Source organism: Schistocerca cancellata, chromosome 8 (genome assembly GCF_023864275.1).
Source record: "Schistocerca cancellata isolate TAMUIC-IGC-003103 chromosome 8, iqSchCanc2.1, whole genome shotgun sequence".
Classification (NCBI taxonomy): domain Eukaryota; kingdom Metazoa; phylum Arthropoda; class Insecta; order Orthoptera; family Acrididae; genus Schistocerca; species Schistocerca cancellata.
The window spans coordinates 462,462,810-462,487,866 of NC_064633.1; the positions used below are offsets into that span (position 1 = coordinate 462,462,810).

The window sequence follows — 25,057 nt, forward strand, 5'->3', positions numbered from 1 at the left end:
CCTTTGTAGTTGCAGTCTTTCATTGTTGTTGTGGGATGCATGTAGATTTGTACCAAGTATTTCACAGCTACGCTTGCAATTAACTAGATATTATTTTCAGTGCTATGTTAATGTGTTCTCTTATTGTTGCTCTTCATATTGTGTTTTTCTGTGTTATCATGTGAAATATTGTGACAATAATGGCGTGTGAAAAACGTAATACTAGGCTCCAAAGTAAACTGAGAAATGACAGTGAAGACGAAAGCAGTGTGTTAGCGCTACCGAGTAATGAATGAACTAATGTTCAAAGTAGTAATTTGGTAATTGTACATAGGGAAATGGAGCGGGCTGCAAACAATGGTGTAGACAGTGAAACAGGTAGTGAACAGGGAAGCATTATCGATCGATCGGTCGGCAACAGCTTGCCTCAGGAATCCGAAATGACAGGACACAATCTTGCAAATACTGTAGATTCAGGTTTTGCGTCCTCACCCTTTTCTCAAATAAGTCAAGACACATTTTGTGCTTTTCAAACTGCGAATATTGCCGGTTCAAATGCATTGCCGAATAGCACTGAGGAACATGTTTCAGAAACCAGTGCACTGTTATTACAGTTAATGCAACAAATGGGACAAACGCTTCAAAAGTTAGACACAATGGAACAAAATGAGAGACAAACACAGCAAAAGTTAGACACAATGGAACAAAATCTTCAAAAGTTAGACACAATGGAACAAAATCTTCTGAAGTTAGACAGCACACTTGAACAAACACGTGAAGATTTAACTACTGAGTTACATAACATTGAATCGAAATGTCAGAAAGTCTGTAATGACGTAAATACACAAATTTGTGAGCATTTTCAACCTATTTTTTCGCGGCATGAAAATGCATTACAGAATCACGAAGCAGCTAAAAAAGAACTGCAAACTATTGTTCATCAAAATCATGAGACCCTGCAAGCTAAAATTGACTCAGTTGCATCTACCGATTTGGTTACGCAACTTGCAAAAACTCAAGAAAACTTAAAGGACACAGTAGATACTCTGAAAATTGGTTCAGAAAGACACATGGAGGAAATTACTTCATTATCAGAGAAAGTAGTTGAACTTTCGGATCAGCTAAATAATTTATCTACGAAGGTAGATGATAATCTGAATGACACAAAACCAGTAGCCTTTAATGACACAGAAGAGTGCGAACAAATTAAGAAACTGAAACAAAATCTGAATCAAATTAATACGCAACACCAAAGAGAAATCCGGGAAGTACAAGATCAGCTGACACAGGTAATACAAGAATTACGTATTTCAGAGGACACTCGCGCTCCAATACGGGAAGAGGGACATAGAAATACGGAACAGCCACAAAATAATAACACAGGGCACTTCGGAAATTATGAAAGAAATTGGCAAGGTACACCGAATTTTGAGATGGAACCGCCGAAACGACGTAACAATGACCGACATGCGACTCGCCGACATGATGATTTTGACTATAAGCTGTTCATTACTACACGTAAATTCAAAACGTTTAAGAATTCTGGCAATGACATTCATCCACAAGCGTGGCTCCATCAATTCTCTCATTGTTTTCCTCCCAACTGGTCATTAGAACACAGATTAGAATTTATGTGTGGCTACTTAGAGAATGAACCAGCTGAAAGAATGCGATCGGTCATTCACGATTGCCACAGTGAAGGAGAATTTTACCATGCCTTCCTCTCAGCATATTGGTCTCAAGCCACACAAGACCGAGTAAAACATGGCATCATAATGATGAAACATTTCGAACAATCTGAATTTTCCAGTCTTGTGAAATATTTTGAAAACATGTTGCACAAGAATCAGTACCTGTCAAACCCATACAGCCCCTCAGAACTCATCCACATTTGCTTAATTAAACTGCCAGAACATTTAAGAAATATTATTGTGGCAGGATGTTGCAAAGACAACATTGAAGCTTTTCAGGGACTATTACAAGAATTAGAAATTGACACTGACAATCGCGGAATGCGAAAACAGGAACACAACAATTACAGGTCACATCCGTCACGATTCCGTGATGAAAGAAATAATAACTGGACATGACAAGGCTATTCTCACAACACAAATCGTGACCAAAACAGACACCACCCATATGACAACCGTTGGCAGAGTAGTAATAATTACAGGGAAAGATCACCTCTCTGCGGTAATGACTATCACAGAAACAATCAGAGAAACAGACAATATGGGAACCAAAACAATTATTATTACGGGAGACAGAATAACTTTAGACGCAACGGTCCAGCGCACAGTTACGATTCAGGGAGAAATTCTCCACCACTTAACCGACAAGAAAGAAACTACAGGAACTACCGACATGACGAAAGACGATGTGATCGTAACGGCAGACCTGAATTGCATCAGAACTGGCGGGATTTAAACAGGGCAGGGCCCTCTTGGCAAGGCTAATTTTTAGAAGTTAGGTCTCCAAACCCCAATAACGACGCGCGCCAACAAAGAGACAATAGGCAATGACTGATACCGCTGGCAGCCACAAAACGTAGTTATGAAACTGACGACACAGCTGCCGTAGCTAGTAATTATGTAAAAATGGAAGACATTAGGGACATCTTACTCCAAGAAGACGACGTAAAACATTACAACATTGCATATCCTGTGATTCACATTACAGTAAATGACGTAAAATTTACTGCAGTACTTGATTCTGGCAGTCCCATTTCAGTAATTAGTGAAACAGCCTTTAGCAAATGCAACATATCGAACGATTGCTCCACATTTCCGTTACGTAAGATTAAATTACAAGGTGCAATCTTTGGAAAAAGTGTAGATGTACGCCAACAAACCAATTTAGAATTCTTTTGTCAAAGCCACAGCTTCTCTATGAACTTTCTTATTGTTCCATTATTGTCGACGGAAATTATATTGGGAGCAGACTTTTTGAATGAATACAAAGAAATCTTAAACTTTCACGATGCTGAAATAAGTTTAGAGAAGGAAGGTAAGTCAATAGCTTTGAAATTTGAAGATTGGCTCTCAAACCATGACGAGGAAATTAATCGGCTTTACCTTCTGTTAGACAACAGTTCGGAATTTTCTACGGAACTAGACACTAACAATCAATCTGCAAGTACTGACAGGGATGATATCGACGGCATATTTGAAATTAATGAGTTAATTCAGAATAAAATTCAAACAATTGAGAATTGTAATGACACTGATAGGCAGGACCTTTTTGAGATTTTACAAGCACATTCCACAGTTTTTACTCACAAAACAGGAACAATCAAGGGATTTCAATACCAATTTAGTGTTCGTGAGCATACTAAATTTTGTGTTAGACCATACGTAATTCCAGCACATTATAGGGACCATGTTAGAACATAAATACAATCCATGCTTGACGAGGGCATTATTGAGCCTGCAGTAAGCTCATACAACAATCCATTACATTTTGAGAAGAAAAATGAGTCGATCAGACTTGTCTTAGATTCGAGACAAATCAATACTATCATCATTCCTGAAACAGACAGGCCGCAAACGATGGAAGAACTTCTTCAAAATTTTAATGGCGTAAAAGTGTTGTCTTCTATTGATCTCAGATCCAGCTTTTATCAGATCGAACTTCATCCAGAATGTAGAAAATACACAGCTTTCCTTTGTTTCGGCGTTTGTTATCAGTTTCGAAAACTTCCTATTGGTTTGAACATTTCTTCGGCAGCATTCATTCGCGGGCTAAATTCCATATTACCTGAGTTCTTAAAACGTCACAACACCTTATATGTGGACGATATTCTGATAGCAGAAGCCTCATGGGAACAACACAATCGCATCCTCAACAGTTTGTTACGTATTTTTGCAGAATCTGGAATTACAGTTAACTTGGAAAAGTCTGAATTCGGTAGGTCAAAGGTGAGGTTTTTCGGACATATTATTTCTTCTGAAGCCATTCAGCCGGATCCTGAAAAGTTAGAAGCAATCAGAGCCATTCCAGTTGCATCCACAAAAAGACAAGTCCGCCGTTTTCTAGGTCTCGTAAATTTTTACCGTCGTTTTCTGAATATGCAAATTCTAGTTACACCAAAACTTTGTTCTCTCACTGGAAAAAATACTATTTGGAACTGGGACGAACAAGCACAGTTGGAATTCAATTCTTTGAAAGAAGCGTTACTTCACGCGCCAATACTAGCTCATCCAGATCTGTCACAAGATTTCTGCCTTAGCACGGATTCTTCTAAAGTCGGTCTTGGTGCCCATTTATTTCAAGAAGCCATAGAAAATGACATTACTGTTCAGAAAACCATTGCATTTGCTAGCCGAGTGCTAACAAAATCTGAAAAAAATTATTCCGTTACTGAATTAGAAGCTTTAGCTATCGTTTGGGCATTTAACAAATTCCATTTCTTTCTTTCTGGTAAGCACGTAAAAGTATACAGTGATCATCGTGCATTACTATTTCTTATGTCTTCAAAGTTAAATCATGACAGGTTAAAACGTTGGGCATTGTTTCTGCAAGAATTCCGCTTCACAATAGTCTACATTCCCAGCAAGGAGAACATTGTTGCGGACGCGCTGTCACGCGCACCGGCTGGGCTTGAGAAAAGTAACACAGAAGGCAACCTCGAGAAAAATTTCAGTATTCTTTACATTCAGAAAGTCGCCTTTGAAAACTTCATCACCACATCTTTAAAGGACATTGCTCATGAACAAGATAAAGATCCGATTTGGAAAGACATCAAAAGTAAATGGCATGAAAAGCTGCACACTCTGATTCGGCATTATTATCTGGTTAGAAACAACATACTGTTCAAACGCTGCACTGTTGATGACAAGCTATGGGTACTTTGCATTCCTGACGATTTTGTTAATAAGCTCATTTGGTACATTCATTTCAGCTATGCACATTTTGGTCCATGAAAATGTTATCATATTCTTCGAACGACTTGTTATTTTAACAATATGGAAAAGAGAATTCGAAGAGTCTTGTCTATTTGTAAACTTTGTCAAAAGGCGAAACCATCTACTATCTCACATCGTGCTCTGTTGTTTCCTATTATTCCTTCTAAATTAAAAGAATTTGCTGCTGTTGATCTCTTGGGATCCCTTGTCAGAACATCGAATGGATTTTCGTACGTTCTAGTCGCTGTTGAACTAACTTCAAAATTTGTTTCTTTCACTCCGTTACGTAAAGCCACTGGACGGTCTGTATCCAACGCCTTTGTTAAAAATTTCTTACGTGAAGTTGGACATGTTAGTAAAGTCATTTCAGATAACGGACCGCAATTCAGATCTGCTGTTTGGTCACACATGCTTCGGAATCATAAAATCAAACCTGTTTTTATTTCATTGTACTCACCACATTGTAACCCGTCTGAACGGATTATGAAAGAAATCAATAAGCTTTGCAGACTTTATTGTCACAGAAAGCATCAGCATTGGGACAGATATTTACACTTATTTCAAAATGTGCTGAATGAAATGCCTCATGATTCCACTGCTTTACCACCTACTCTTGTACTAAAGAATGAAGAACCACCGAACAGAATCAGAGAGCTTGTACCTTTCCTGAATACACGTAAACTTCGACACAAAGACATAATTGATTTGGCTCTTAAAAATATAAAATCTGCAGCAGACAAAAGGAGAAAACTACACGGTAAAGCAAATGCAAAGAAATTATATATTGGTCAGAAAGTTCTCATTAAAGCTCATTCATTGTCACATAAGAAGAAACACTTGAGTCACAAATTCTTTCTAGTTTAGAATGGACCTTACAGAATCCGACATATACCACACGATAATTGCGTTGAAGTTGAAACTCTGCGTACTAGGAAGAGTAAAGGTTTACACCACATTTCACATGTAAAACCGTTTATTGAAAGATAATCTGCTTTTTAACTTTGTCTTTGCCATATAACTTTTCACTTTACATTACCAGTATCCTTTGTCAGACTTAGTATCTGTTAACATGCAACAGTGTTTGAAGTTAAATATCCAGTCAAGAAACAAGAGAACTTATTTAAACAGAAATTACGAATGCATTTTTATAGTGAACGGATGACACAGTGTTACTGTGTGTGTACATTCTTGCTTGTTAGTTGCACGATTACGTAACGACTATAAGGCTCACATACTCAGAACATTTACCAGTACTGCTAATGAGATTTTAATGCAACATTTTGGTTTACTTGAAAATACATTCTGGATTTAAAGTACTTTCTGTGAGATACCAGATGACACAGTGGTTAGTTTGGTTAGTTTATGTGACAGCTACACGATTTTATCACGACGCTGCTAATGAGTGACAATTTTCAATGTTGCTTTTGCGGTGTATTTTTTTTTACATCTGCACAGTTTTTTTCTGAATTCTTCTGTAAAGTAGAACATGTTTTAGTAGTAACTTTTGTGCTATTGCTACAAGGAGACAGCCTTTTCCGTAGGACAACAATACGTTACAGCACAGTACTTTCCTCATCACGGCAATAAGCGTAATAACTAAGATATCTATACGCAAAGCATTTCACTTTTGTGTATCATGAGGTAAGTACATTGACTTCTGCAGAACTTAGCTTTCGGAGGACGATACCTACCACACTTCCACAGAGATTATCTTACAACAAGATGCATGGTTTAGCGCTACAGTACACGTGTTTGAGTGATTAATTTTGTACTTAAATCATTTATTTTTAAAGATATTTGAAGTACAATGATACAAAGGTTTTCCATAATACATTTCATTCCATTTTTGTAATCTGTAACACCTGAGTGTATAATTACATTAATCCTCAGGGGGGTACATGCCTACTTTGTGTACCATGTGTTTGGCAAACACAAGGAGCCCTAGCTAATATGGTATTTGCTTATACAACTTTACACATCGGTACCATATTTCTCTAACACACAAATTACACAGCTATCTGATCATTTAACTGAGAGAGACAAACTTTTTTTACTACATCAGTGACACATGTTTACGCAATTACACAGTTAGATAACTTCACACTTATGAAACTGTATTTTGTCTGTACTTTGTGAACTTTTCATATTTTTTCAGAACCATTGTGATACTATGAGGGCTTTGAATGATGTATTTGGTATGAGATCATGATTTTTAAAGTACGTTTGAGGTAGATGACACTACTGAAATGAGCAGAGAATTTTTTTTAGGTTTTGAAATTATTGCAGAAAGCTACGACGATTTTGAGATTTGACTGAGGTGTTATTTTTACAATGACGATGTGTATTATGCTGTTGAGGTATGTTAATGATCAATAAGCTGATGCTATGTGAGGAATTTGATTATGCTATGTATTTATTATGATGAAATATTGAAGTGTCGTCGCAAGATTGACGTGTCGACGAATATGTATATGTGTAATAAGGTAAGGAGTAATGAATAGTGGTTAGGGACTCTGACTTGTGAAGAAGGATGTTGGAAACCAAGAAACGTACTTTAAGAGTTATGAAATGTGTGTGTATATGCGTGAATGTATCACAATGCCGGCGAAAATTTTTTTGACACTGTTATATTTATAGGGTTTTGTTTCTACACATTTGCAACATAAATTCTTGACCTGTGAAATATTTTTACATGAGACTGTCACTGTAGCGGAAACTGCTGTCGTAAATATTTCCGTAAGAAAGTTAAGCGACCACCTGCACGTAATGCGTCGTGGGCACCCAGCTGTGTCAGACGGCTGGAGAAAAAGCCATTAGTGTGTGCCTTTTCAGAGGCACAGGTAGAAAAAAAAGGGAGGCCATTAACCTCGATATTGACATTCCTTTATAGAAAGCACCGCAAATACAACACGCTCATTACTTGGAAACATTCTTACATCTGTACACCTGATTATGACAAGTATCTTTCTACGAGAGTTGAGAGATTTTTTTACTACCTTATGAAATGCCATAATATCTAGTTCCTAGCTGCACTGCAGCATTGGTTAAATAAAATTTTATAGATGTACTAATATAAATATTTTATGCCTACAGACCCAGTAAAAAAAATAACTGTATGATGTACTTAAAAAAAACGAAGGAGCACAAAAACATTTCACAGGAATTGCATACAGAATTTTCTTTTCAAGTACTTGGTAATTTCTTTTGTAGAATAATTTGTGGTGCACAACTTAATTTATGTAGACATTAAGATGTGAATATACATTTCCCTTGTCTGCATTATTGTCTTTAGTGTAATGTTTTTTTTCTGCTTGAGTTTTGTCATGTTTAGATATAAGTCATTTCATTTGCTGCTGCTGTTTGCCAGGCATAGTGTTACTGAATTTGACTTTGTGTTACTCTTCTAAGACAGTTTACTACTGATTTATTTTTCTTGTTTGCTGCACATTGCCTTATATTAGTTGTAATATTGCAATCGCTTTGCTAATTTCTATAATGCTGCTTGCTTCACAAATCTGCATTTTTTTCATTGCTATTTGCATTAATTGTTTTGTGCTGCTGCATTGCCTTGTCCCTTAGTTTAGCATCTGAGCTCAGTAGATTTAAGTTAGCTTAAGAGGGGGCAGACTACATAAGAAACTAACTATGATGAATTGGAAGAAATGCATTGAGAATATATAAGAATATAGTTTGGCCAAAAAAAAGGTAGTGCACAGTGGAGGAAAACTATTTTTGAAAGAGGATGTGAACAGAATACAGAAAGCATGCTTGGATAGGATTTTTTTTTGGCTGGAGCAAATGTTGAAATAAGAGGGACGATATATGGAATGAAGTTTTGGGTTGGACTGCAGTACCAAATGTTACACTGAAAACGAACCCTATCCTTTCCATTGTGTTATCCCCCTATGTGTTTGTGTACTCTTGTGTATTTATGTTCTTCCTGTATTTATATGTTTATCTGATAAGACTTATGTTGTCGAATTTTTCTAATACTCAGCTACATGTACTATGATGAGGAATACTGTTATCCTCAAATATAATTTGCATTAATAATATGTTATTTACTTTGTAAAGATGTTTAGACATTATTTATTCTGTTTTGTTTTAATGCTCATGTGTGAAGTTGATGTTTCAATAATTATTCTGATCTTTTATATATGTACTTATGTCATAATTCCTGTAACACTGATGTATATGTTTATTTCTATTCTTTTGTAAAGCCTGTGCTACACATGTTCTCTGTATTGTTATGTTCTTTAATGATGTATTTTGTACCTTTGTAATTGTATTCGTATGTTATGAAATTGTAATTGACACCAGTTCATCATATTATTAACTTGTAAGTTACATTTCATTGCACACGTTTCTGTTGGTCATAGTATATGGACAATATGTGAGAAGTAGGGACTGTTAGTGTTTGCACGTGTGTTAATAACTCAGCAAGGGACTGGATAACAGCATTGCTGGTTCTAAGGACAATGCCAAAAACTTTGTGATTGCACAAGTGGTGGTTATGGACTTGCTCTATTATCCGCAAGACTCTTCAATGGTGATTGTGCACCTGCACAGTCACAACAGATGGCTGCTGGCCATCTCTACAAGGACTACAGTGGGTCTACACCTTTGATGACCCACCAATACCATTATTTCTACAAGGACTACAGTGGGTCTGCACCTCTGGTGGCCCACCAATACCACAATCTCTACCAGGACTACAGTGGGTCTACTCTGTGATGACCTACCTACCAATATTCATCAACTTCGACTGACTCTGCGGTGGGTTTGCTCTGTTGTGGCCCATTACCTGTCTGCATGTCAAGAGTCAGCACTGTCTTTCCGTTGGAAGGACAACACTACTTCTTCAAGACTGCATGGAAATCCACTACTTCCGTGTGCATTGTCTTTGACTACTCAGACTTTGAGAAAAGAAACGGCAGTTTTACTGTGATGAATGATCAATACTGTCTTTATGGACTGTGAGAAAATTTTAGCTTTTGACCAACATTCTATCAATAAGTGTGTGCATTTGATATCTTTGTTATTGTAATTATGAAAAATTTTATCAAATCATTATTGGCCACTGCCCAAAACAATTTGTAAAATTTTTTGTGGGGAGCATGGGGCTATGTAAGTAGGCTGTTTATGTTTTCTTACTGACAACGTTACGTAGCGCTCTGTATGAAAATCACTGGCCTTGCTGTGTGCAGTCTGTGTCCAGTTTGTATTGTTGTCAGCCATTGTAGTGTTGGGCAGCTGGATATGAACAGCGCGTAGCGTTGCGCAGTTGGAGGTGAGCCGCCAGCAGTGGTGGATGTGGGGAGAGAGATGGCGGAGTTTTGAAATTTGTAATACTGGATATTATGAACTACTATGTATATTATGATTTTTCAACACTATTAAGGTAAATACAGTGTTTGTTCTCTATTAAAATCTTTCATTTGCTAACTATGCCTACTAGTAGTTAGTGCCTTCCGTAGTTTGAATCTTTTATTTAGCTGGCAGTAGTGGCGCTCGCTGTATTGCAGTAGTTCGAGTAACCAAGATTTTTGTGAGGTAAGCGATTTGTGAAACGCATAGGTTAATGTTAGTCAGGGCCATTCTTTTGTAGGGATTTCTGAAAGTCAGATTGCGTTGCGCTAAAAATATTGTGTGTTAGTTTAAGCTCAGTCCTGTACAATTGTTCAAAAGGGACGTTTCAACGTAAGTGATCAGCACAGTAATTCATTAATTTTTCTAAGGGGACGTTTCAACTTAACATCTGAGGTCATCATTCCCCTAGAACTCAGAGATACTTAAACCTAACTAACCTAAGGACATCACACACATTTATGCCCGAGGCAGGATTCGAACCTGCGACCTTAGCAGTCGCGCGGTTCCGGACTGAAGCGCCTAGAACCGCTCGGCCACACCGGCCGGCAAAGCCGATTCCCTTGCAGTAAACAATCAACTCCAGACACAAAAAGCGGCTTGTGGAAATGATTAAACTCAAACAGTAATGTCTAACAACACGGTAACTTGACTAGAATACAAAGAGGTGCTGAGATCCATAAGGGCCTAAAGCACACCGCTGTCGACCCCACATTTAAATGAGTGTCAGAGAAACCAGTGATATAGCTATTCGCAAATTTTCATACATACAATGTGGGCCAACAGCACAGATAAACCTGACTCACCATGAGATCAACAGATGTCAGACGCATGAATAAATGGTACAATCTCACAACCAACGGTGATTTGCTTTAGTCCCTTATTATTCTCAGCTCCTCAAATGGATTACTGTATGATAAAATTCTAGGTTAATACATTATAAATCATTCAAAAACCCACAAAATAGGTTTACTGTCAGTACAGCCTTAATATATAGTGACGTCCGATCTAGTTTTACTATAGTACATAGTGAGTGAATTAGCATGTCTGAGGAATGTGGTATCATAAATCAGGATTTATGCCAAGCGAACGGGGATAAAAGTCTGCCGCAGTGTCCTACGTCCTGGTGGCAAGGACGTTAACTTCAAGGACTAGCTGTTAATATGAATTTGTTCCATAAAGCAATTACGTCACGCGAGTTGCGCATGCGCAAAAGCTCCTTAAAACATGCTCAACTGAAGGTGTGCTCGCGACCCTGATGGCAAGTTTCACGGAGTCTGCAGGAGCAGTAGCGCGGTAGATTTAAGTGACGTGTCTTTCAGGTTGCAGCTTCTATGTTACCTTTAACAGCATTCAAAGGAAAATAGCCAATAAAACCGTAAGGTGTCGAAATTTAGGGTGTTCACGTGCTCTTGTGCTCTACACGGCAGCCGCCACGGGGCGAAACTAACACCAGACTTTAATGTTGGGCAGAGTACAAGTATGTCTGAACACACAGAGCAGCGAAAGCTCTTAACGATGGACCTCAGCAGCCGACGACCTATGCATGTGCCGATGTTAACACCACGACATCGGCAACTACGACTGAAATGGGCAAGGGATGATCGGCACTAAAAGTTGCCACAGTGGCAAAGCGTTGCATAGTCTGATGAATCGTAATACTTTCTTCATCATGACGATGATAGGGCGCGAATCCGACGCCTTCCAGGGGAACACTCCTTGACAACCGTACTGCGGGACGGACACAGGCTGGTGGCGGCTCCGTTATGCTCTGGGGAACATTCACATGGGCATTCATGGGTCTAGTGGGGCTTGTGCAAGGCACCATGACGGCCAAGGAGTATCACACTGGTTGCAGATCACGTAAACCCAGTAATGACGATCATGTTTTCCTATGACAGCGGCATTTTTCAACAGGATAATGCGCTAGTCGCAAGGTCGAGAATGTGATGGAGTGATTCGAAGAACACTGTGGCAAGTTCCAGTTGATGTGCTGGACTCCAGCTCGCCAGATAGGAAAGTGATTGAACACATCTGGGATGTGGTTGAACGTGGTGTCAGAACTCATCGCCGCCCCCCCGCCTCCTGGAATTTACGGGAGTTAGGTGACTCGTGTGTGCAGATGTGGTGCCAACTCCCTCCAGCGACTACCAAGGCCTCACTGCTACCATGCCACGGCGCGCCGACGCTGTTATCAGTGCCAAATGCAGACATACCGGCTATTAGGTAGATGGTCATAATGTTCTGGCTGATCAGAGATATTGATTAAAATATTTTACACAACAAATTAATTGTATTATTGTAATAAATTAATTACAAATTGTATAAACCTTACAGCCTGTTTCCACCTATACTCGATCTCATGCGCCAAAAATTTACTGAAACTCGGTGGACAAGATGATGCAGTCACTGCCATTGTCATAAATATCGTCAGTTATTTCTATGTATAACCATCTATTAATCCATACTATGAAGACGTTAATTAAATGCATAGACGTAGGGAAAGTGGAGTCACTTAGTTTTTCGTAAGTGGTACATATATTTGTATTTTTTCTGTCTCATACGGATTAAACAAAAAAAAATTGAATAAATGAGAGTTTAGAATTTTGATAATTCTACTGCACAGTCTGTCATTTTGGCTATGAGGCACACAGAGGTGGTTATTTTGTTTGATAGTACGTATCGGGCAACGGCCTTGCTGGAGTGGATATACACCGGTTCCCGTCAGATCACTGAAGTTAAGCGCCCTGGGGCGTGGCCGGCACTTGGATGAGTGACCATCCGGGCCATCATGCGCTGTTGCCGTTTTTCGGGGTGCACTCAGCCTCGTGATGCCAATTGAGGAGCTACTCGACCGAATAGTAGCGGCTCCGGCCAAAGAAAACCATCGTAACGACCAGGAGAGTGGTGTGCTGACCACACGCCCCTCCTATCCGCATCCTGATCTGAGGATGACACGGCGGTCGGATGGTCCCGATGGGCCACTTGTGGCTCGAAAGCGGAGTGCTTTCTGATAGTACGTATCAGTCGTACATTGACAGAAGACCTAACATTGTATTACTGTAGAGATCAGGTACACAATCTATAGTTGTTGCTGTTTCATGTGTAACTGATCTATTTACTGCCGAGCCGCGCGGGATTAGCCGAGCGGTCTCAGGCGCTGCAGTCTTGGACTATGCGGCTGGTCCCGGCGGAGGTTCGAGTCCTCCCTCGGGCATGTGTGTGTGTGTGTGTGTGTGTGTTTGTCTTTATGATCATTTAGGTTAAGTAGTGTGTAAGCTTAGGGACTGATGACCTTAGCAGTTAAGTCCCATAAGATTTCACACAGATTTTTTTATACTGCCGAGGGTTGCTCGAGGCGCCAGATTTATATGTGCCAAATGTGTTACACAAAGGACAGTGTTATAAATGTTGTGGTCCACTCAACGCTTATTTTTAAATTTCATAATTGATCTGATATTGACTTTCATTTCCATCTTTCCAAGTATTGTTTCCAACAGTCATGAAATCCAGAGGAGGAATAAACATCGAATTCTGCCTGCTGAAAGCTCTTACACAACTCGTCCCACAGTGAAATAATTGAAAGCTTGACATATTGTTTCTCAAACAACAAATCTTTCTTTTTTCTATAGTGTTGAATGAAAAGCAAACAAGGAGACTACTTTAGAAATCCGCATAAAAAAACTGTTTTGGAGATCTATTGAATCTCATCTTACGAAATAGCGCAACGTCTATCAACAATCAAAACTCAATATTTCCATGATATTAACACCATCTCGCCATCTACGCCTCTGAGAACGTATCGCCTTGCACGAGTATTTCTGAATGCCGTACCACAGGTCCTACTAACCAGTTTCATCTCTTCGTGTTCCTCCAATATATGCATCGACCTTAGCGCAATGGTGTATTCCAAAAGTACATCGTCAGGAAGTACTTTACCAGTGCAGCCCCATATATGATATCAGCAGAGCTCTTTCCTTGAAGAAAGCTTTCTTAGTCTGCGCATTGTCATCGGTCTTTTCGTGTATAAAACTGTTTGCGTAACAGCAATGATGTTCCCTTTCTACCGTCTGGTTTTCTCTCATTCTGATGTCACTCTTTCCCATTCCGCAACTCTTTGTTCTTTTCATCTCTGCGACATCGATCTATATGCTAGAGTTTATATTGAGTGGCAAGTCTGCAGCAACAAAAATTCCTTTTAATGAACTTCCCTCCTTATAAAGAAATTAGTGGCTGCAAAGAAAAGTCATCAAGGATTTAGCGCACATATGAGAATAATCATTACTTTTGAATGTTTCTTAGAATAGTACAAGACACCAACTGTGGCTGGTAGGAGTATTTTCTACAGTGTAATGTTCTTAGTAGATTCTAATGCAGATACCGCATTTTACATACTACTTGTCTGTCTTTTTTGTTTAATGGATGACATGCAAAACCTTTTCATTCTGAAGTATACCATCATCTCTTGTAGAAAGTAATAGAAATTAATGCTTCCTCTGATTTTGAAACTACGAAGGAGTCAAGACATGATGGTTTTCTTCACCATTTTCCGGTGTATATATTCCTTTTTCCGTTCTCATGTCTTTGATCTGGTTATAGGTGCATGATGTTGTTGTTGTTGTTGTTGTGGTCTTCAGTCCAGCGACTGGTCTGATGCAGGTGTCCATGCTGCTCTATCCTGTGCAATCCTCTTCATCTCCGAATAACTACTGCAACCTACATCCTTCTTAATCTGCTTAGCGTATTCATCTCTTGGTCTCCCTCTACGATTTTTACCCTCCACGCTTTCCGCCAGTGCTACATTGGTGATACCTTGATGCCTCAGAACGTGTCCTACCACCGTTCTCTTCTTCTGGTCAAGTTGTGCCCCAAGTTCCTCTTTTCCCCAATTCTATTCACTATCTCCTCATTAGTTACGTGATCTGTCCATCTAATCTTCAGCATTCTTCTGTAGCAGCACATTTCGAAAACTTCTATTCTCTTCTTGTCTAAACGCTTATCGTCCATGTTTCACTTCCATACATGGCTACATTGCATACAAATACTTTCAGGGAAGAATTCCTGACACTTAAATCTATACTCAGTGTTAAAAAATTTATCTTCTTCAGAAATGCTTTCCTTGCCATAGCCGGTTTACATTTTATATCCTCTTTACTTCGACCATCATCACTTATTTTGTAATAACAAAGCTCACCTACTACTTTAAATATCTCATTTCCTAATTTAACGCCATCAGCATTACCTGATTTAATTGGACTACATTCCATTATCCTCGTTTTGCTTTACGTTCATCTTATGTCCTCCTCTTAAGATACTGTCCATTCCGTTCAACTGCTCTTCCAGGTCCTTTGCTGTCTCTGACATAATTACAATGTCGCCGGCAAACCTCAAAGTTTTTATTTCTTCTCCATGGATTTTAATTCCTACACCAAATTTTTCTCCAATAGCATGATATTATTCTTGAACAATTATGTTTATTGTTCTCATTGTTGCTGCTACTAAAGGTACCCGCGCCGTGTATATGGTTATTTGCTATTCTAAGAAACATTCAAAATTAATGATTATTGTCGTGACGGCGCTAAATCTTTGGAGTATTTGTTTTGCCCCCACTATTTTCTCTATAAGGAGGAAAGTTCAGTAAAAGGAATTTTTGTTGCTGCCCTCTGTTCAGGAGTACTATAAGTACTGCTTATGAACAACGGGTAGAGGTAAATCGTCATCGTGAGTGAAGTTCACTATACATTGTTTGAATTAGTCGCTACTGATGCAATAATACACATGTCGTTAGTTCTTTCGGCAGAACGCGAAATAGGTCTCCACATGCAAATGTTTGATTGATGTAAATTACTGACCGGAACCGTAATCAATTACGTAAGTTTCAGAGAACGAATAAAATGTGTCGGTACACAAAACTCTTTCGTTCCTTTATCGAATTTGATTTTCTGCATTCTTCTGACACCACTGGAAGAAGATAATGTGTTGTCGAAAAAGTTCCTCGTCGTCTTAGAAATTGTGCCGTGTCATGATAAATATAATTGACAATATTGAAATCTGGAGCGTCCGATGTTGCAGTAACTGTGGACAGAACAGAACTTTACACGATACACGTCTCCGCGATACATACGTTGCTGTAGCTCATAGGTAAATAAATGGTTAATGGTGCTGTGATTCTCTAAGATTGTTCACTGATAACGCTGTCGCTTACGTGGAGTCAGTCAGAGAAAGGATTTGGAGCCACATTCCAACGGGTCTCAAGAAGCTCGGCGCTTAGTGCTTTAAATATATGCAAATATTAGGGTGTTAAGGTTTTCAGCTGAGGAAAATAGGACGGCGACTTAATAATTTTACAGTGAAAAGATTCTGAGAGAAATCAGATTCCGTTCCCAAGAATTATTCCGACCGACGCTTAAGGTCTACTCATCTGTCAGTATCCGTATTAGCTTTGACCGAAATGATAATCTGAATAAGTTGAAACAAGAGCTGTGCGATTTGCTACGCGTCCATTTGTTCGGAGGAGATGCGATACAGAGATTCTATGTAGAGTACACGCGGTCTTACCACAAGAAATTAGGCCTACATTACTTATAGAACTGATTTTGAAATCCCGGAATCTACATTCACAGGAGAACTGAGGTGATACTAATTGTCACTGGATGCGTAACGCTCAGAGATTGTGATGATAAAATCAGAGACATTAGGGGTCATGCAAAACCGTACAACCATGCCAAGCAGTAATCTCCTGGAACCCTCTGGAATGGAATGAGAAGAGCGAGGACTAACTTCTTCTTCTTAGCGTGCCTGTCCGCTTCGGATGATGGAGATCATCGTGGCTATTCTGTCTTTATCAGTTGCAATGCGGAACAGTTCTTCAGAGCTAATATTAAACCAAGATCTAAGGCTGTCGAGCCACGAAATTCTTCTTCGTCCTGGAGGTCTCTTTACCTCGATTTCTCCTTGCAGGATACGTTGAAGCAGCTCATATCTTTTTTGATTCCTCATGAAGTGGCCACGGTATTGTAGTTTGCGACACTTGATGATGTTGATCAGCTCTGGGCTTTTGTTAGCTCGACGTAGAACCTCGACGTTTGTCACTTTTTGAGTACATGATACTCTCAACATTTTTCTCTATAGCCAGAGTTCAAAGGCTTGGAGTCTGGCAGTGGTTGCCTTTGTAAGGGTCTATGTTTCCACATCATACAAGAGTACTGAGAACACATAGCACCCGAGGAGCCGCATTTTTGTGTTCATGGTAAGATCGTGACTCTTGAAGGCTGAACTCATCGAGTTGAAAACACTAATCGCATTTCCGATGCGACACTTTATTTCCAGCGAGTTGTCCAACGCTTCGTTTATGATGGTGCCCAGATACAGGCACTGTGAAACGCGTTCTATGCTTGTGCCATTGATGTACAGATTCACACCGCGAATGTTCTTCCTGCTGATGATCATAAATTTTGGTTTGTTTGTGTTGATGTCCAAGCCGTATTTCTTGTTTGTCTCAGAAATTTTGTGTATCAGCTTCTGCAGCCCTTCCTTTGTATCCGCAACACCACGGTGACATCTGCATGACGAAGATTGTTGAGTGTGGTCCCATTCACTGAGATTCCTCCTTCCACGTCAAGTAAGGCTTCTTTGAATATGTGTTCTGAATTCAGGTTAAAGAGTATCGGTGATATTATACAGTCCTGCCTGACGCCACGTCGTATTCTCACTTGTTCTGATTGGTCTTGATCTTTTCTCACGACTGCAGATTGGTTCCAGTATAAATTGGCTATTATTCTTAGAGCTTTCTCATCAATTCCTGTTTCCGTTAGTACTTCTATCATTTGTTCATGCTTCACAAGATCAAATGCCTGCTGATAATCATTGAGGCAAGCAAATACGTCACATTTGCTATCTCTACATCTTTGGAACAATACTTGTACACCAAATACTGCTTCTCTTGTGCCATCTGTATGCAGAAATCCGAACTTCTTGGGCGGTATTTGGCCTTCACAAATATTGTGTAACCGCTTGTGGATCACTTTAAGATACTGTTTTAGCAGTTGGCTCAGTAAACTGATGGTACAGTAGTCTCCACAAACTTTGGCATTCGGTTTCTTAGGTAGAGCAATGAGCTCTGATGTAAGCCATTTTGGAGGGATTTTGCCCGATGAGTAAATGTGGTTGCGTATTTCTGTGAACATTTTTACTTTTTCTTTATTGAGTAGTTTCAGGAAGTCTGCTTGTATGCCATTTGGCGCAGCTGCTTTCCCTTCCTTCATTTGATGTATGGTCGCTTCCACTTCACTTACTAGGATATCTCTTCCCTCTGTGTCTAATATCTCTGGTTCTTGCCTCCTCTGGTCATCTTTGAGTATCTGTTCTAGATATTTCTCCCACACTTTCTTTTTTCTTCCTAATTGGTTATGAGGTTGCCAGTGTCATCTACTAGCTTCCCACTGTTTGATTTGCGATATTTTCCTGTTGCCTCTCTGACCTTCCGATGCACGTTAAAATCATCATACCTAGTCTGATAAAACTCAATTTCTGCACATCATTAATTTTTTTCCTTCTCTTTGGCTTCTCTGATTTTCTTTCTGACTGCATTCTGTATCGCGTTGTATTCCACCTAATTATCTTTTTTCTTCCTCCGTTCTTTCGTGAGGCCCAGAATCTCACTTGTCATACAAGTTTTCTTCGTTTTAAGGTCCGGTCTCAAATCTTTGACTTATTGTGCCGCTTCTTTTAAGTGTGTCTTTTAAGTGTCATCCCCACTGTCTATCCATCTGATTTTTAGTGTTGTCTTGACTGTCTGCAGTAAGGTAGCATCTTTCAACTTTGTCAGGTCGTATTTTCGTGATATTTCGGAGACAACGTGTTTCATTCTGATTTTGAAATTTCCTACGAGAGGGATATGGTCTCATTGTATGTCTGCTCCCGGATACGCTCTGACATCTGTACAACTGTTTCTGTATCTCTTGTTCACTAGCATGAAATCAATCTGATTCCTCACAGTTTGTCCTGGTTTGTCCAAGGGCGATTTCCATGTGTATAACTTGCGCGGTGGAAGTTTAAACCATGAATTCATCACCAGTAGTTGATTTGTTTCTGCAAATACTTCCAAGTCATCTCCTTGGGTGTTCAAATCGCCTAGACCAAAGGATACAATCGAGCTTGATGTTTTTCCTGATCCAAGTTTTGCTTTAAAGTCGCCCATGACTATACTCAGGTCTTCTCTTTTTAGCTTGTTCTGAATATGGTTAATGCTATTGTAACAATTTTCGACCACCTGATCTGGTTGGTCTGACATAGGTGCGTAGACTTGAATCATGTTCAAGTTAACTGGTCTAGCTTTGATTTGAACTAACATAACACGTTCTGAGATTGGGATAACATTGTGAACACATTTTGCGATTCTTTTGTTCAGTATGAAACCAACTCCAAGTTGATGCATACCATTGTCTCTATCTGAGTAGTAAACTCTGTGATCATCTATGTTGATGTTTCCGGTTCCTGGCCATCGCGTTTCGCTTATCAAGGACTAACAGTACTCCCTATATGTACTATGTGCAGACTTGGAGGGTATAAATTAAACTTTGCTCTCTGACTGTATGTTCCTCAATAATACACTTTTTGCTACTAGATGAGCACCACGTTCTTTCTAACCCTACAGAGTGTTTTAAAAAACCATCCTGCTTCTTGAAAAAAGAATGTTTTGTAATTCGTAATGAACGTTGACGAGTATCTTTAGTGTCATGGTGACCATAGCAGTAAAAGCTATGAAACGATGTGACAGAACGTAATACTCGAACTTTTTTAGCATCTTTGGAAGTCACTTACAGTCAGTCTTCTCTCGATGCTAGCTCGATTACAATCCCAGAAATGTAGCATTTCTGTTATAACCTACATTAGCGTTACCGTAATTTAAAATGCTGTGCTTTGCTTAAAGTTGTTTTTCTGAATAACTGATTGAGTGAAGATTTTGAGCTGGAGTTAAAAGACTCGTCGCGATCATAAAGGAAGCACTGACTCAGATGGAGAGAGAGTTAGGATAAGAAAGTGACTAGGTCTTTTTGGAGAAAACGTGAAGGCATTCATCTTTTTAGGCAGTAGACACAAAATTGTTTCCCATAAGGGACGAGGAAGTTATCGGTTTTCATTTCATTTATCATATATCTGCAACTAAAACACATGAAAAGAATGAAGCAGTATATGTGATTGTTATACATTAATAGAGGCAACCACTGTGCGAATCTCGCGTAATTAAGGAAATGGGGAAAGAATGTAGCTGGCACGGCACACTCACGTACTCTAGGAAGGTCGTGATGAACTTGCGACTGCAGGGCGACCATTGTGTGGTGGTGGCCATCACGTATGGCGACATCACGTTATAGTTGTTGTCGTCCACCTTGGGCGGGCATCCAGATACATTCTCCTCGTCATGGCTGCATCCCATGCTGCAGAAACAGAACAACAGTCGCTGTAAGCGTGTCTCGCGTTGCCACTAAGCCATAACTTTCCAGCAGTTTATATATTTACTACTTTCCTTGCGTGATTTATTCTGAATTACACAGAAATGACTTGTTATTTACAGCTAACGATATCCATTAGGAAAGATATAGAAGAACTAAGCGTTAATCTTCCTTCCAAGAGGTCTTAGTTGATAAGCGACGCGATTGTATGCCTGGACATACTGGTGTAATATCATTGAAACTAACGACTCGCTAGCTTCTTATTTGCTTTTGTTCAGTACGGTCTAGTGAAGACTATCGATTTATGGACGTAACTGTTAACACTAGCCATGCACCGAAAATGCAAAGTGGTTAATTCTGTGGTAGAGGGGGAAGGGGGGGGGGGAATCCCAATTTGACAAAAGTGACTGACGGAATTGGTCACGGGATGCAAGCAGAGCAGTACCGTATCCAGGACTGATCGGAATTTTCTGATTTGGAATGGAGGGTGTGAAACAGAGACCCCGTTGATTTTGCGACGGCCTTCGACGAAGAGTTCTGGACCAGTGCTACTGGCTGGAGAGCAACAAAGTGGTGACAGTTATCCTGATATCAGAGTACATGTGGAGAATATACGGTTTTTGTAAGCTAGGTAAAACGTCGAGGTCCTCTGATGATCGCTACCCCGTCAAAACGTAAAAAGCAACGTCGGATCGAGAACACCAACATAGGCCCAAAATTCACCTCTTTACAGGAAAGCTGTTGCTTTAAATTTGTACTCGGAACAGAGAGCTGGATAAAACCCAAATTAGAAAGTTAGGAAATATTTGACGACACATGGTATATGTAAGAAAGGCTATGTTGGATTATCCGAGAAGGCCGTGTTAATTGCAGTAAATAAAAGTATTAGGCCTAGAGAGGTCGATCCACTCAGATTAATTTCTTGTCCACCATATCGACCATCCTGGTGTAGATTCCGTATCTGTGATAATCGTTTTAAAGAAAATTTCAGCACTAGTTGCACTTTTTTTTATTTTAAATCACGATCGTTTTCGGCAATCAAAGCCATTATCTGGTGGTATGCACATAGTATCAAACAACAAAAGGACAACAGAATTAGTCAAATGATGAAGACTATAGCTATAGGAAATCTGCTGCGATGATTGCTACGCCTTTTGTTTCGGTCAAACTGACAGACACTTTAAAACTAAATTCAAAAAGCACATAGAAGTAGTGAGCAAGAAAGTAAAAGGCAAATCTAATTTTTATTATCACTTAATTTCACACCTACACAGTGTCACTAAAATCGCCAACAACCTCACAGTTTTGTATGAAATGGGGAAACGTAGCCTTACGGACATTTTTGAGGAAATTGAAATCTATAACCATGTGCTTCACAATAACTGTGATATCCTTAACAAACAAAAAACCTGAAAAGCTTTGTTTTCCTGGATACCTTTCAGAATGTGTCATGTATTATAATGCAATTAATTTTACCGCTGTTACGTCTCATTACGTAGTACAGCTGTCTCATTTATTGTAAAAAGCTGACTATCCTCAGTTCCTCATGGCTATTCGTTATAGTATCATCGTGTTTACCTGCAGACAAATCATTTACTGCTTCCATTTGTTTTATATCGTTGGTTTCAAAATCGACTTCCCGTTCATCATACGGTCTCTAAAAGTCGCCTGCTGTGCTTTCTATTTTCGTAATATCGGTAATACTTTCTATACTTACTGTACTTTTTACTTTACATGTGGCAAGGGCCTTATCGACCATACGCCTGCTCTATGAGCCTCTTCCACTTCTGCCTGTCAAATGCGCTGTTTGTCCAGTTGCTGTTGCTGTTCATCCTAGTTGTGTCCTCCCGAATGTTATCCCGCCATCTGATTCTGGGTCTCCCTCTTCCTCTCGTTCCATCTATTGTTCTGCTGAATGCCATTCTATGTAGTCTATTCTCTGTCATTCTTGCTATATGGCCTGCCCAATTCAACCTTCTCCTCTTGAGCACTTCGACGATGTTACCATGTTTGTACAGCCCTCTTAATTCTTCATTTCTTCTTATTCTCCATTCCATGTTATTTTCGTCGTATACAGGTCCAAAAAATTTCCTTAGTACTTTCCTTTTGAATAATAACAGTTTTTCTTCATCTTTCTTTCTAAATATTAATGTTTCACATCCATATAACATCACAGGTATAATGGTCGATTGATATAAGCGGATTTTGAAGTTACTGCTAAGTGATCTTTTTCTTAGAATTTTTATGAAACTAAAAAGTGTCCTGTTTGCTTTTGATAAACAGGCGTCTGTTTCTATATCTGTTCTGTTGTTATTTCTAAAAAGACTTCCTAGGTACTTGAAGTGGTCAACAGTCTTCAAATTGAAAACGTATACAGTCAGAGGTGCTTCTTTTCTGGTTTTCTTACTTATGGGCAGGTATTCTGTCTTTTCTTCATTAACATGTAATCCTGTTTTCTCAGAAATTTTGTAGTAATTTTGCACCATTCTGAAAATACTTTCTATACGACTTTTTCTTATGGATCCATGACATCGTTTTAAATTGCAATTCTATCAGTATTTTATTTAATTTTTAAAGTATTTTATCAGGTTTTATCCCATCACTTGCCTCTGCCTGCTTACCTGCCTGCTCCTTACAGGCCCTAATTGTAACTTGCAGCCGACCGCGGTGGCCGAGTGGTTCTAGGCGCTTCAGTCCGGGACCGCGTGACTGCTACTGTCGCAGGTTCGAATCCTGCCTCGGGCATGGATGTATGTGATGTCCTTAGGTTAGTTTGGTTTAATTAGTTCTAAGTTATAGGGGACTGATGACCTCAGATGTTAAGTCCCATAGTGCTCAGAGCCATTTGAACAACATTTTTGTAACTTGCAAATGGTTCAAATGGCTCTGAGCACTATGGGACTTAACATCTTAGGTCATCAGTCCCCTAGAACTTAGAACTACTTAAACCTAACTAACCTAAGGACAGCACACAACACCCAGCCATCACGAGGCAGAGAAAATCCCTGACCCCGCCGGGAATCGAACCCGGGAACCCGGGCGTGGGAAGCGAGAACGCTACCGCACGACCACGAGATGCGGGCCTGTAACTTGCAGCTCCCCTATTTAAGAGCTACTTCCTTGAAGGTCTCAGCAGTCGTCCTGCGTTCTTTCAGAACTCTTTTCATGCACGTTAAGGAGAAATATGTCGATATCCTAGACTGAAACCGACTTCATACTATATAGGTCTCATTATGGTGTTTTATGTTGGTTGTTGACATGCTGGTTTTCAACGTTATTTAGTTTACATAACATCATTTTAATAGTAGACAAGTTCACACTACATTATTTTTTAATTAGATGCTTTTATGACGTATGTGGACGACTTGTTTTGAACATTTAAGTATTTGATTTGCTGTTGATGATGCCTATTGGTGTATTCTTCACCGTTTGAGTATAGTCCTATAGCCCACTGGGGTGACCTATAGGTTTACCCTTTATGTAAACAATCAGTGTCCTAAAACTGCTGACGCCATCGTCGAATGCTTTGAGCTGTTGGACGTACAGTAGTATACTCCCAACCAAAATCGTGCTTCACATTTGTATCTACATGTTACAGGTCACAAGGAAGCAAAATGCCTTTTGTTGCTGTATTTTCGCTCTCTCGTCGCACAACAGATAAAGAACGAGCGACCACACGAAATTACAACTGGCGCCAATGTAAATTTTTACTTTTATGAGTTAGTTAAAGTCCATCCCAAGATTCTATCTTGATTCTTGTAGAAAATAAAGACGTATGAAATCGGATGTTTCTGAAACTTCCGGTTTGTCAACTAATACAAGAGAACTCGCTGTCCAGCTGAAAAGTTGCCCTATGTGATCAACATTCAAATGGCTCTAAGCATTATGGGACTTAACATCTGCGGTAATCAGTCCCCTAGACTTAAAACTACTTAAACCTAACTAACCTAAGGACATCACACATATCCATGCCCGAGGCAGGATTCGAACCTGCGACTGTAGCAGTAGGGCGGTTCCGGACTGGAGCACCTAGAACTGCTCAGCCACAGCGGCTGGCGATCAAAATTATCCGGACACTTATTAGCCGACATTAATAAGGAGTGTGTCCACTCTTCGCGTTTATGTCGGTTTGAATGCTGTTGAAGACACTTTCAATGAGGTGTCTGAAAGTCTGTGAAAGAATGGCAGCCCAGTCTTCCTCAAGAGCGGAGGCCAGAGAATATAGTTACGACGGACGCTGTGGTATGGAGTGAAATCGACGTTTTAACTCATTTCAAACGTGTTCCATTGGATTCAGGTCCGGTCTCTGAGCTGGGTAGGAGAGGCCAGTCCATTTCAGGAATGTTATTGTGC

General features: G+C 39.6%; 1 protein-coding gene across 1 annotated transcript in view; it reads right to left on the bottom strand.

Moving 5' to 3' along the window:
* Positions 1-25,057, bottom strand: part of LOC126095631 (A disintegrin and metalloproteinase with thrombospondin motifs 7-like) — a gene marked incomplete at its 5' end in the record, with an annotated part of 619,647 nt that overhangs the window by 377,492 nt on the left and 217,098 nt on the right. The window contains one exon of the mRNA XM_049910395.1: positions 20,543-20,689. Within this exon, the coding sequence (XP_049766352.1) occupies positions 20,543-20,689 (147 nt within the window). The remainder of the gene's footprint in view (positions 1-20,542; positions 20,690-25,057) is intronic.